Consider the following 14,408-nt stretch of genomic DNA (forward strand, 5'->3'; position numbering starts at 1 on the left):
AGGCATTAGAGGCAGGAAGGGGTCAGGATATGAAGGACCTTGGATGCCATGCTAAGGGAGAAGCCCACAATAATGTTCATACACAACTTCTTAAAATTGTTAGATCTAGGTAAACATTAATGATGATAGTTACTGAAATAAATTTTAGAAAACAGTAAATTGGTGAATTTCTGTTCAGTGTTGAGCTATTATGTTATGAATTTACAATAATAATGATCTTTTTTGTTGTTACAGCTGGTAGTATCCCTACTTCTGTGCCTTCTGGACTGGATCATGGCCTTACCTCTAAAGACACTGCTCCAACCAGTCCATGCTACAGGAGCAGAAAATGACAAATTAGAAAAATCTGTCCTCAACTGCATTTATAAGGTATACTTCTTTGCTATATTACTCATATGGTAACTAAGGGTCTTTTAAACCTAAAGAAATAACATTTCTTAGTATTACATTTTCATTGTTTTAGAGCTAGATATTTTCTGAGAACATAGATTTACCTTACAGTACCTAAGGATAATTATAAAGTACTTCCTATAAGACACTGTTTCATTGCAAAATATGGAAGGAATCAAATCTTTGTTAAATATGAGAATCATTAGTTAAATTTTACTAATTCTACTCTTTAAGACATATTAAATTTTACCTTGATTGAAGAGCTAAGTTTTAAAATATTTGAAATTTTTGTTAAGCTCTTGTGTTACCAGTTGAATTTTATTCTCCTTTTCCCTGTATTTCTTTATTTTCACTGGAAGGAAAACTTGCTGTATTTTTCCCCATATATTTTCAGGTATTACATGGATGTGTTTATGGAGTTCAGTGTTTTAGCAATCCAAGGTATTTTCCAATAAGCCTCTCAGATTTGGCATCTGTAGATTATGATCCTTTTATGCATTTGGAAAGTCTGAAAGAACCTGAACCTTTGCATTCTCCTGATTCAGAACGATCTTCTAAACTCCAGCCAGTAACAGAAGGTAAAATGAATTCTCTATAGGACAAATTGTTGCTTGGGTTCTCTCACGGTATGATGTGAGGTCATGGGTAGAAATGATGGAGGAGAGTATGTTACTTAGTAGTTGTTTACCTCCTCATGCATGGTGTAGCAGAGTTCACTTTTAGTTTAAGAAAATAACTTTAGAAACACAATTACTTAATAAGACTGTATGTGGTGAAATACCCCTTGTATTCTAGCTATGTTATTCTTCTAAGTTCTTTTTGATGTTTTACTTTGCATACCATAGGATTTATATAATTGGACAAGAGATTTAGCTTTGGAGTCTCATAGTCATGGTATTGAATTTTGATTATCTAGTAGCCAAGTTACTATGTCTGTTTCCCTATTTATTAGAGGGAGATAATAGTATTCATTCCCTCATTGGGTTGTTTTGAGTATTAAATAAGATAATATGTGTAAAACCCTTTGTACAGTTCTTGGTACATAGTAAACTTGGTAACATTTTCTTTCTTTTCTTTTTTTTTTTTTTGATTGATTGATTTGGGTTTTTTTTTGTATCATTAATATAAAATCACATGGGCAACATTGTGGTTACTAGATTCCCCCCCATTATCAAGTCCCCACCACATACCTCATTACAGTCACTGTCCATCAGCATAGTAAGATGCTAGAGAGTCACTACTTGTCTTCTCTGTGCTATACTGCCTTCCCTGTACTGCTCCTCCTGTTATGTGTGCTAATCATAACATTTTCTTTTTTAAGTCACATTGTTTCTACATTCAGAGAGTATACTATTTGATATAGGGGGAAGATGTAAAAAAAATAACCTTATAATATGAGTATAAAAATAAAGTACATTCAAGGTAGGGAGGTAGCCCAGAGGAACCCATCAATTATTGAAGATTTTTAAGGAGGTGATATATATGATAAAATTAGTTTTAAGAGCACTTTACCAATAGTATTTTACAAGAGTCAGCGTATTATGGTCTATGCCTGTCACCTGTTTCCATAAATAAATATTGGGACACATACACTCTGTTCATGTATGTATCACTATGGCTGCTTTTGTGCAATAACAGTGTTGAATAGTTGCAAAAGACATCATGTGGCCCATAAAGCCAAAAATATTTGCTATCTGGCCCCTTATAGAAAAAGTTCCCTGATCTCTGCTATATTAGATTTTAGGGAGTTTAGCCCAGGGGCAGAGAGACCAATCATAGGGCTATTGAAATAGGCCAAACAGGAGTTACTAAAGGCTTAAATTGGTTAGGTTTTAGACTAGACCAAGAATATGAGAAAGTTTGGAGGTTTAGGAAGAAAAATGAAGAGGGCAGTGTTGGAAATGGTTTGGTTTGGGGAGCCTATTGGATAGTCATATGAAGACATGTAGTGGCCATTTCATTCTATATGCAGATCTAGATCTTATCATTAAGGTCTTTGTTAGGATTATATATTTATGTGTGTGTGTTCTGAGAAGAAAAATGTTGGAAAGGAAGGAAAGAATAATTTCTCAGAAATGAAGAGAAAGATTTTTAAAAGGCTAGCCAGCAGTATTAAATGATAGAGAAGTCAAGTATAAAAAGATTGACAAATATGTCTGCTTTAGTTTCAGTAGAGAAGTAGGAGGCACAACCCATGGCTGTAGGCTGAGGAGCAAGCAGGAGTTAAGGAAGTAGAGCCATCTATTGAAAGTACTCTTTAAAGAAACTTTAAAACTGCTTTTTTTGTTGTTGAAAAGAAACAACAGAGAAGAAAATTAATCAAACAGTAGGTGAGCTAAAGGATGACTCAGGGTTAAGGGAGTTTTAAGAATGAAAAGAGTTGAACTTAACGATAAGCTGAGAGGGAAGATGGGAAGGGGGTCATTAATAGAGGGAAGTTTCTGAGGGGTATGCTAGAAAGTATAGGTGCTAATATTAGCCCTTCTGAGACCAGAAAGAAGATGAAAGTAAATTAAGAGGACTGACAGAAGTTATTGAGTCCAATAGAAAATGGAAACTACAAAGTTTTAGCTGCACCATTCAACATTCAGGGTGGATGTGGCAGAAAGACAAGGGAATTGTGACTTTCAGAATATTAGTGTATGGTTTAGCCATGGATTCTAGACTTGGTAAGGATTGAACTGATGCTAGGAAATGGCTAATACATTGGAAGAGAATGGAGTGATCCAATGAGACAGTAAGTATATGTGGATTGTAGTTAAGTTACAACAGTGATTCTCAGCCTTGGCCACGCAGTAGACTACTGATGCTCTGTTCCCTTCCATAGAGATTTTGACATACTGATCTGGGATTACTGGGATTTTTTTAAGTTTTGCAGGTGACTTCTATATAACCAAGGTTGAGAACCACTGAGAGCATCAGTATGTTAAGACAGTGGTTTTTAAAATAAGTTTTTAAGCAGTGAAACGTCTTCAAATAAATTTCAGAAGGCAGCCAAATTTGTAAAACTTCTTAAAATAGAGCTGCAGCAGAGTGGAGGCCTGGATCCTCCTATCTTCTCTTGATCTGTCATCACCAAGAACCCTCTTCAAGGGCTCCACAAATCAAAATTGAGAAATTGCTAGGCTAGGAGGTTGTGGTCAGAGAGTAAGCTATTAAGGAAGAGTTTTATTTTTAAAGGTTTAATAGTTATAAATAAGTAAAACATCAAGGATGTAGCCATTATAATGGATTGATGACATAGATTACAAGCAAAGATATGTAGTTACACATCAAGGAAATAGAGCTTGAGTTTTTGGTTGACTACAAATCACTAATAATTTATCTAGAACACACATATGTAAGTGAAATAGGAATATAAGATTTAAATTATAGCTCAGATTGAATAGAGAGATACTGGGCAGTACAGTATAGCAAATAATTTAGACAATTGATATAGGTGATTTCTAGTTATTTCTTTAGATTTGGCATAGTAAAAAAGTTGAAAAGTAAAATGGATGAAAAAAAGCAAAACAAATTAATTGAAAAGATTGGTTGCTTTTTGCATTTTTAAAGATATGAAATGATAAAGTATAGTTTGGGGCAGTATAGTTTATTTCTTAAATGGTCTAAAGTAGTTATGTAAAGGGAAGTTTTAATGTACTTCATACAAAATTTACTGTACCATTAAACAGTCACTATAAAAAGCACAAAGGTAAAGATTTAAGTAGATGAGCTTTATATTGATACCAAATACTTTGTGGAGTACTGTTCTCTAAATGTATTAATTTGTTCCCTTTGGACTTTCTTAGGTATTAAGGACCAGATAAATGTAGAACCTTTTAGAAACAGCTGTGAGCTAACAGCAAGTGATTCTGTGGTCTATAGTGACTACATGCTGTGGGGTTTTTTTTAATGTGGCAAAATGACTAATCATTGCGCCCTTGTCTAAGGCATGCTTCATCATCTTCAAGTACTTCTTTGGCCAAAGATTTCTAAACATAGAGAGTCCCTAATAAGCTCAGTATTGGATTGAACAAGACTGATTTGAGAACTATTGGCAGGAGTACCTGTAATTATTAAATTTACGAAATAATAAAGCAAGGTAGTGAAGTTGGCTTTTTGTCAAATGGCAGTAGTCTTATTAGCAAAAAGTCATCATTTGCAGGGTCAGAGTGAAAGGACGTGCTGAAGGATTCATTCTGTCCTAATTATAGTTTCACCTGTACATATTATTCAAAGCTAATATTTAAAGCATTTGCCAAAATTAACTTCCTCTGCATGTTCTGTTACAGTGCAGTGAATTGCAGCAGCTTTTTATGTCTTGCTGCCTTTGTGTGCCATAATAATCTCTAATTATGGGTTTGCTGCAAATGCTGTAGGGTTTGTTTAATCTGATGATCTGAAAAGACAACCCTGAATAGACTTATTTAAATGAATGCTAGTTACACAAAGCATTAGAAGCATTGATACCTTCATTTTGCATTTTCTTACAAGGTTGGTTATTTTAGAATTTCATTTTGAATTTCTGAATTAGAGAATTTCATGTTTTCTTTATATCTAATAGATATGTAGAAAAAAGATATGTACATTCTATAATTTATAACTCAAAAATCTAAATAAATCTAGTTGCCCAGTTAACAAGTTGAGAGTTTTTTATAATTCTATATTTTTATATAGACTGAATTATGACAAGCATCTTAGGAAGAAAATCTTTTACCTAAATCTGAAATCTAATTTTATTTTTTAAGTGTTCTCAGTATTAACATTTATGACAGATATCTTAAAAAGCTCATTTGAACTGCATTACCACCTTCTCTTCTTTTGAGAAGAACAAAACTTAGGGGTTTATGTTTTAGGAAAAGAGCTGGCACATTTTTGCAGTTTATTTTTAAGCAAGTTTGTAAAAGGAACTCAAAACCTGTTACTTGTTACTTTCAAAATTGAATGGTTTTTATTGTTTCCATTATATCCAGCTTTGTATATGAGTTTTCAATTCATCTTTACAAAAAGTCTGTGCTATTCTTAGAGAAGAATGGAGTTTGAAGAGTTATATGTGATCTGTCCATGATCACAGAGCAAACCAGAGGCAAAAGTCAGGAATTACTCTTTTTCCTGTGATCCATTTGTATAAAATTACACTCTTTTGCTTCTTCATAAATGTTCAAAAAAATAGATTCACTACTAGAACAAGTCACTTTATAAGTTTATCACTAAAAGGAAGAAAGGGGGAATAGAACAGAAAAGATTTCCCTATATCAAAACTTTTTTTAGTCTTTATAACTTTTATTACCATTTAAAATGTAACTTAGTCTTATTTAAGTGAGCTTTTCAGTTGATCTTGGTCATTTAATAATTTATGCTAAGTAATAATACTTCTTTGAAGTTACGGTACACAGAAAAAAAATTGAATTTGTTGTTTCCAATTGCCACATGATTTTGCCAAATTAAAGGGCTGTTTAACAAAAGAAAAAATATGAAAATTAGAGTTGTGGTAAAGATGGAAATTAATACTGAGCAGGGAAGCAAAAGACCAGTCCTGATGGCCAACAGGCACTTGGAAAGATTCTCCACATCGCTAATTATGAGGGAAATGCAAATTAAAACCACAGTGAGATACCACCTCACACCAGTTAGGATGGCCAACAGAGAAAAGACGGAACAACAAATGCTGGAGAGGATGCGGAGAAAGAGGAACCCTCCTACACTGCTGGTGGGAATGTAAAATAGTTCAACCATTGTGGAAAGCAGTATGGAGGTTCCTCAAAAAACTAAAAATAGAAATACCATTTGACCCAGGAATTCCACTCCTTGGAATTCACCCTAAAAATGCAGGATCCCAGTTTCAAAAAGACAAATGCACCCCTATGTTTATCGCAGAACTATTTACAGTAGCCAAGATATGGAAGCAACCTAAGTGTCCGTCAGTAGATGAATGGATAAAGAAGATGTGGTACATATACACAATGGAATATTATTCAGCCTTAGAAGAAAACAAATCCTACCATTTTCAACAACATCGATGGAGCTAGAGGGTGTTATGCTCAGTGAAATAAGCCAGGTGGAGAAAGACAAGTACCAAATGATTTCACTCATATGTGGAGTATAAGAACAAAGGAAAACTGAAGGAACAAAACAGCAGCAGACTCACAGAACCCAAGAAAGGACTAACAGTTACCAAAGGGAAAGGGATTGGGGAGAATGGGTGGGAAGGGAGGGAGAAGGGGAGTAAGGGGCATTATGATTAGTGCACATAACATGGGGAGGGGCACGGGGAAGACATTATAGCACAGGGAAGACAAGTAGTGACTCTATAACATCTTACTACGCTGATGGATAGCGACTGTAATGGGGTATGTGGTGGTGACTTGATAATGGGGGGAGCCTAGTAACCACAATGTTCCTCATGTGACTGTATATTAATGATATCAAAAAAAAAAAAAAAAAGACTAGCCCTGATGTGCAATCTGTGGCAGACAAAACCTTCTGTCAACCCATTTGTCCTTATGTGCAAAATGAGAAGTACTAGCTAGGTTGTCTGTAAGGTTCTGTACCATGCATGTGAACATTCATTACATTCTAAGTTCTAATTAGAGAAAGGACAATAAGATGCTAGATTTAAACCAGCCCTGTGTTTCTCATCATCCAGTGCCATATCTTTTTACTTTGCTGCGGTCTCAAGAATACAGAATTTAGTTAAGGTTAATCATGTAGTGTTGTTTTCTAGTATCGAATAGCTGATTTTCAGAACCAGCTATTAATATAAGTAGAGAACAGCCTGATGTAATTGGAGCTTTTTAAGTAAACTGAAACATGTTCATATATACATGCATGTAGAAATAAAATTTGGTTGATACTGGAAGATCAAAATTTTGATAATCAGTAACATTTCAAAATCAAAATAGCCCTCACAAAATTGTCCCTATATCCTGATACCACTCTTACAGAACTGGCTTCTACACCAACCCTCCTTCAGATCCCACTGGCAGTCCTTGGCTAGTGGGCTTTAACAAGTTACTATTTCTGCTTCCTCCTTCCTCCCTTTACTCTCTCTCTTTCTGTGTTCTTGTCTGCCTTCTCTCCACTTTCATCCTAATGAAGTCCTGCCATTAGGCATCTTGCCTTTTCAGGCCTCTTACTACTGTATTCTTTGAGTTTCTCTTTTTACCATTGCTATAATTTTTTTAAATTACTCGTATAGATACAATCCCTATTTATTTGCTTTTCCTAGTGTGCTTAAGGGAGAAAAAAATGTTTTGACATACAATTAACTGCTCAGACTAGACCACAGTGATCTGGAAGAATAACTTAGAAAAATATAATAAATAAGACCATAAATATTTTTTCCTTTAAAATAAAGTTGCCTTTGCATATACTGGCTACATGTTTAAGTTGATCCTGGCTCCTGAAGTTCAGTGAAAGATCACTTTCTGAAACTATTCATATCATTGATAAAAGCCATAATTAAATGACATTTAAGGCATGCTATAAACTACATGCCTGAATCTACTCATGAGATAAACATCAGTTGAATGTCATTGGCTTTCTAATCTGTGTGCTAAGTGATTTCAAGTGATTTATAATACTTCTGATCCTTCTTTGAGGGTATAATCTACATTTAAAGGCTTAAGTTTAATTTACAAATCTGTAAGCAAAAATTTCAAAAAGGACTTCCTTATAAAAGTAACAAAACTTCATCCAAGAACAGTTTTCTTCTTTGCCATCATTCCTCTATTATAGAATCTAAATAGAAAATACTAATGCTTGCTCAAATAGTTGAATGTGATTTTGATAATGTGATGAAATCTCCATTTCTTATCTAATGTTTCATTGTTTTATGACTTCCTAGGAAGCAGCAGTATTCCCACTCACTCATGTTTTTTCTTCCTAGTGAAAACCCAAATGCAACAAGGATTAATCTCTATAGCTGCCCGCACAGTCATTACACATCTGGTAAATCACTTGGGCCATTATCCAATGAGTGGTGGTCCTGCTATGTTAACAAGTCAGGTGTGTGAAAATCATGACAATCATTACAGTGAAAGTACTGAACTTTCTCCTGAACTCTTTGAGAGTCCAAATATCCAGTTCTTTGTATTAAACAATACAACCTTAGTGTCCTGTATTCAGATCAGCTCAGAAGAAAGTATACCTGGAGGAGGTTTATCTGCTGGCCTTACATCAGCCAACTCAAATGTCAGAATAATAGTACGTGATCTCTCTGGAAAATATTCCTGGGATTCTGCCATCCTGTATGGACCACCTCCTGTAAATAGCTTGTCAGAACCTACATCTCTCATACTATCATTGTCTCACCAAGAAAAGCCAGAAGAACCTCCTACATCTAATGAATGCTTAGAAGATGTAACAGTAAAAGATGGGATTTCCTTCCATTTTAAAAGAAGATGTAGAGAAACTGTACCAACTTGGGATACAATAAGAGATGAAGAAGATGTTCTTGATGAGCTTTTGCAGTATTTAGGTGTAACTAGTCCTGAATGCTTACAGAGAACTGGAATCTCACTTAATATTCCTGCTCCACAACCTGTGTGCATCTCTGAAAAACAGGAAAATGATGTGATTAATGCTATTCTTAAGCAACATACAGAGGAAAAAGAATTTGTTGAGAAACACTTTAATGACTTAAACATGAAAGCTGTGGAGCAAGATGAACCAACACCTCAAAAGCCTCAGTCAGCATTTTATTATTGCAGATTGCTTCTTAGTATATTGGGAATGAATTCCTGGGACAAAAGGTAGGAATAAAGAATAAATTTTTCCTTTTTTTTTTTTTAAACATTAGCCTTATTCATCTTTTGACCAAGAATTTTAGTCTCTGTCCTTTTCCTCCAATTTATCTACCAATTAGTTCTTTGATTCTAGGCAGATTTTTTTTTTTTGAGACCACTGAGGATTCAGGGAATAAAAAGATAACCCAACATACTATTAGCATTTTTATAATGACTAGTAGAACCATCTGCCTTAGAAATTATAGCTCATATGATTGAGAAAAATCTGACTTTTCCAACTTGCATGTAAGCTAAAGGGAAAAACTTTTTTCTTACAATACTTGAGACACCAAGTATGTGAGTTTCCACTCCAAGCTGTTCCAGCACTACCTGGAGTTAGCACAGACAGGTTAAAGACTCAGACGCACAAGAGTGCCACCCACTTAGGGTACTGATTGCAAGGGCCATTCATACTTCTGATCAGCCAGCTGTAAATTGGTTTCCCGCAACCCTCTCCTTGGGTTTGATAATTAGCTATATGGCTCACAATACCTTATGCTTGCCAGTTGATTATAAAAGAGTTTAAGAAATATAGATGAATAGCTAGATGAACAGGTACATATGGTGAATTCTGGAAGGATCCCAAGCACAGGATCTACTGTCACTGAAGAGTTGGGGCGTGGCACCCTCCCAGCACATTTAATATGTTTACCAGCCTGGAAGCTCTCCAAACCCCTTAATTTAGGGATTTTTGTGGAGGCCTTGTCACATAGGCATGACTGATTTACACTCAAATTCTAGCCCCTCTACCTTACCCAGAGGGGAGCTGAAAGTTTCAGCCTTCTAATCATGGCTTGCTCTTTCTGGTGACAAGGTCTTCTCCTCAAGTTATTTAGGAGCTGCCCAGCAAAAGTCACCTCATGAGAACAAATGATTCTCCTGTTACCCAGGAAATTCTAAGGGATTTAGGAACTCTGTGTAAGATGCTTCTGTTACCTCATCACCCACGTAAGAATGGGTTTTTGAAGCTCTCTCAATAACTGGGGGCAGAGCCCAAATACATATTTCTTATGTCACATAAGCCTAACAATTCTTTAAAATTGAAATATAGTTTATATACAATATTACATTGGTTTCAGATGAATAACTTGGTGATTGATCAATTATATACATTACTAAATGCTCACCATGATTAGTGTAGTTGCAATTCCTATGCCATACTTCTATCCCTGTGACTAAGTTATTCTAAAATTTGAGGTTTTTACCTCTTTATCCCCTTTGCCTTTTTCATCTGTCCTCCCCCCACCTCCCATTGTAAACAACTGTGTGTTCTCTGTGTTAATGAGTCTACTTCTGTTTTGTTTGTTTAACAATTTTTTTTAAGATAAACAGAAATTTAATCATTTCTTGTTTGTATGAGAGAAATAAAATCAAGATTTACCATCAAATCAAGACAACAATCAGAATTTTTTTAAATATTGTTTTCTTATGCATGTTACAAAATGAAAAACTTGCAGTAAACACAGTAAGTTAGGTAGGAATTAAATGAAAAGGCATTAGATGAAAATCAGAAGGCCCAGATTAGAGTCACTTAACCTTAGAGCCTCCGGCTACAGTCTATAAATTGAGAAAATAACTCCCACCTCCCGTAATGGTGAGAATTATATTATGTATAGAAAATACTAAAATTGTACACTAGTAGAAAGCATTGTTAATATACGTTTGTTTTCAAAGTTCTCTGGTACTTTAGGGAAGTAGAAGAAGCATTTTTTAATGTATTGTTTTCAGTTTGTAGTAGGAGGGGAGTTCAGATATCACTGGATGAATAAATCTTAAAGTATTTCAAATGCATGTGAAACATTGAAATAAAATTCTGGTTGTTTCTTGGTATTTATAATCTTACTTGATTTAAACCCTTCCATTTATTAGAAGGGAGTATGCTCTACCTTGCGTGAAAGCCATGTTATATCAGGAACACAGTTTGCCTTATCATATGTCCAAATACAGGTAATTGCCACTCATATAAATGTGTCGTACTCTCCTCTGCTGTAGAATGGTCCATGTACTGTCTGTTGAGAAAAATTAAAGATAGGAAGCTATATTTTAACACAGCAAGAAGTGATTTTCATGATTATAATTTGTGCACATTCACCACTTACAGAATTTATTTGATAAAATTTATACATTGCTTCATAGTATGAAAGGGACATATATTGTAAAATAAGGAAGAAAGCAAAAACTCCATCTATATTATGCTTACTTGGTAAAAATATGATTTTGTGAATATTTTATTTCTCATGAGGAGAAACTTTCACATGTACTTTTATGAAATTCTTGAGAAAGAACCTAAAAGTATTTATATCCATTTTTCATCCATATGAGTCTGGGAAGCTCACAGCTTCTGGAAGGAAAAATTGAAGAATTGAAGTGGCCAATAGATAATGATCTACTAACAGAAATGTATGAGGGCCTGGACAGAAATAATTACATGTATTCTTCACATTTTTTTTTTAGGGTCTGTTCTCCTTTGTATTAGAAGTATGAAAAGAAAAGTGTTAAGAATTGCATGTGTAGAGTGGGAAGTATTTCCAGGACTATCATGTCATTCACTATAAAAGCGATGAAATTGTTTATAAATCTCTCTATTTAGGAGGAGTTTTCATCTCCTGAAGAAAAATGAAAAACTACTTAGAGAACTTAGGAACTTGGATTCAAGACAGTGGTAAGTTGTTGGAAAACCTTCAAGTTTATAACTAGCAACCATCAGCTATTTCTGTGTTCATGTGGGAATAATACTGTACTGTTGAAGTATAACTTCTTGAACAGAAACTATATATCATTAATTTTTACCTTAGAAACTAATCTTTTTTAGAAAAATATACAGCTACATCAAAGTGTTTGATATTTTTTAATTCTTCATAAATTTTTTATGCCTTACAGAATCATCTTTTGAATCATAGAAATCTTAATTGAACCTGTAAAATGTCCTTTGGTTTTCCCATACTTAGACATTCCACATAATGCCCTTTTTCATTACTCTTTAGAGGTCCCAAGTGAAGTGACTGGTGAATACTAGCTAATAGCTACAAAAAATATTAATAGAGCAAAGAAGACAGATGTAGTTTGTTCTTTGCTATAAATATGATTTCTCTCTAAGCCCTTTGATATGTACCAATTTACATGTGGGTTTTCATGTGGGTAAAACCTTGTTAGATCATTTTTTTTTATTAAGGTATTATTGATAATCACTCTTATGGAGGTTTCATATGAAAAACAATGTGGTTACTACATTCACCCATATTATCAAGAGCCCCCCCATACCCCATTGCAGTCAACTGTCCATCAGTGTACTAAGATGCCACCGAGTCACAATTTGCCTTCTCTGTGCTACCCTGTCTTCTCCATGATCCCCCCTACACCAGGTGTGCCAATCATAATACCCCTGAAACCCTTTTTCCCCCCCTCTCTACCCACCCTCCCCCACCCTTCCCCTTTGGTAACCTCTAGTCCTTTCTTGGAGTCTGTGAGTCTGCTGCTGTTTTGTTCCTTCAGTTTTGCTTCATTGTTATACTTCACAAATGAAGGAAATCATTTGGTACTTGTCCTTCTCCGCCTGGCTTATTTCACTGAGCGTAATACCCTCTAGCTCCATCCATGCTGTTGCAAATAGTAGGATTTGTTTTTTTCTTATGGCTGAATAATATTCCATTGTGCATATGTACCACATCTTCTTTATCCATTCATCTACTGATGGACACTTAGGTTGCTTCCATATCTTGGCTATTGTAAAAAGTGCTGCGATAAACATAGGGGTGCATATGTCTTTTTAAATCTGAGAAGTTGTATTCTTTGGGTAAATTCCAAGGAGTGGGTTTCCCGGGTCAAATGGTATTTCTATTTTTAGTTTTTTGAGGAAATTCCATATTGCTTTCCATAATGGTTGAACTAGCTTACATTCCCACCAGCAGTGTAGGAGGGTTCCCCTTTCTCCACATCCTCGCCAGCATTTGTTGTTCTTAGTCTTTTCGATGCTGGCCATCCTTACTGGTGTGAGGTGATATCTCATTGTGGTTTTAATTTGCATTTCCCTGATGATTAGTGATGTGGAGCATCTTTTCATGTGTCTGTTGGCCATCTGAATTTCTTCTCTGGAGAACTGTCTCTTTATATCCTCTGCCCATTTTTTAATCGGATTATTTGCATTTTTGGTGTTGAGGTGTGTAACTTCTTTATATATTTTGGATGTTAACCCCTTGTCAGATATGTCATTTTCAAATATATTCTCCCATACTGTAGGATGCCTTTTTGTTCTCTTGATGGTGTCCTTTGCCAAACAGAAACTTTACAGTTTGATGTAGTCCTATGAGTTCACTTTTGCTTTTGTTTCCCTTGCTCAAGGAGATGCGTTCAAGAAGAAGTTGCTCATGCTTATATTTACAAGATTTTTGCCTATATTGTCTTCTAAGAGTTTTATGGTTTCATGACTTACATTCAGGTATTTTATCCATTTAGAGTTTACTTTTGTGTATGGGGTTAAACAGTAATCCAGTTTCATTCTCTTGCATGTAGCTGTCTAGTTTTGTCAATACCAGCTGTTGAAGAGGCTGTCATTTCCCCATTGTATGTCCATGGCTCATTTATCATATATTAATTGACTATATATGCTTGGGTTTAAATCAGGGCTCTCTGGTCTGTTCCGCTGATCTATGGGTCTGTTTTGTGCCAGTACCAAATTGTCTTGATTACTGAGGCTTTGTAGTAGAGTTTGAAGTAGGGAGCATAATCCCCCCTGCTTTATTCTTCCTTCTCAGGTTTGCTTTGGCTATTTGTGGTCTTCTGTGGTTCCATATGAATTTTAGAATGATTTTCTCTGGTTTGTTGAAGCATGCTGTTGGTATTTTGATAGGGATTTCATTGAATCTGTAGATTGCTTTAGGCAGGTTGGCCATTTTGACAATATTAATTCTTCCTATCCCTGAGCATGGGACGTGTTTCCATTTATTGGTATCTTCTTTAATTTCTCTCATGAGTGTCTTGCAGTTTTCAGAGTATAGGTCTTTCACTTCCTTGGCTAGGTTTATTCCTAGGTATTTTTTTCTTTTTGATGCAGTTGTGAATGGAATTGTTTTCCTGATTTCTCTTTCTGCTAGTTCACTGTTAGTGTATAGGAATGCCACAGATTTCTATATGTTAATTTTGTATCCTGCAACTTTGCTGAATTCAGATATTAGATCTAGTAGATTTGGAGTGGAGTCTTTAGGGTTTTTTATGTACAATATCATGTCATCTGCAAACAGGGACAGTTTAACT

The 14,408-nt window shown here is 35.1% G+C and overlaps 1 protein-coding gene across 5 annotated transcripts in view; it reads left to right on the forward strand.

Moving 5' to 3' along the window:
* Positions 1-14,408, forward strand: part of RALGAPA1 (Ral GTPase activating protein catalytic subunit alpha 1) — a 272,386-nt gene that overhangs the window by 166,596 nt on the left and 91,382 nt on the right. For all 5 annotated transcript variants that reach the window (XM_036881215.2, XM_057488494.1, XM_057488495.1 and 2 more), the window contains 4 exons: positions 235-369; positions 785-968; positions 8,261-9,125; positions 11,749-11,820. In XM_036881215.2, coding sequence (XP_036737110.2) covers positions 235-369; positions 785-968; positions 8,261-9,125; positions 11,749-11,820 — 1,256 coding nt within the window. The remainder of the gene's footprint in view (positions 1-234; positions 370-784; positions 969-8,260; positions 9,126-11,748; positions 11,821-14,408) is intronic.

The sequence above is a fragment of the Manis pentadactyla genome, chromosome 11 (assembly GCF_030020395.1).
Source record: "Manis pentadactyla isolate mManPen7 chromosome 11, mManPen7.hap1, whole genome shotgun sequence".
NCBI classification, from domain to species: Eukaryota; Metazoa; Chordata; class Mammalia; order Pholidota; family Manidae; genus Manis; species Manis pentadactyla.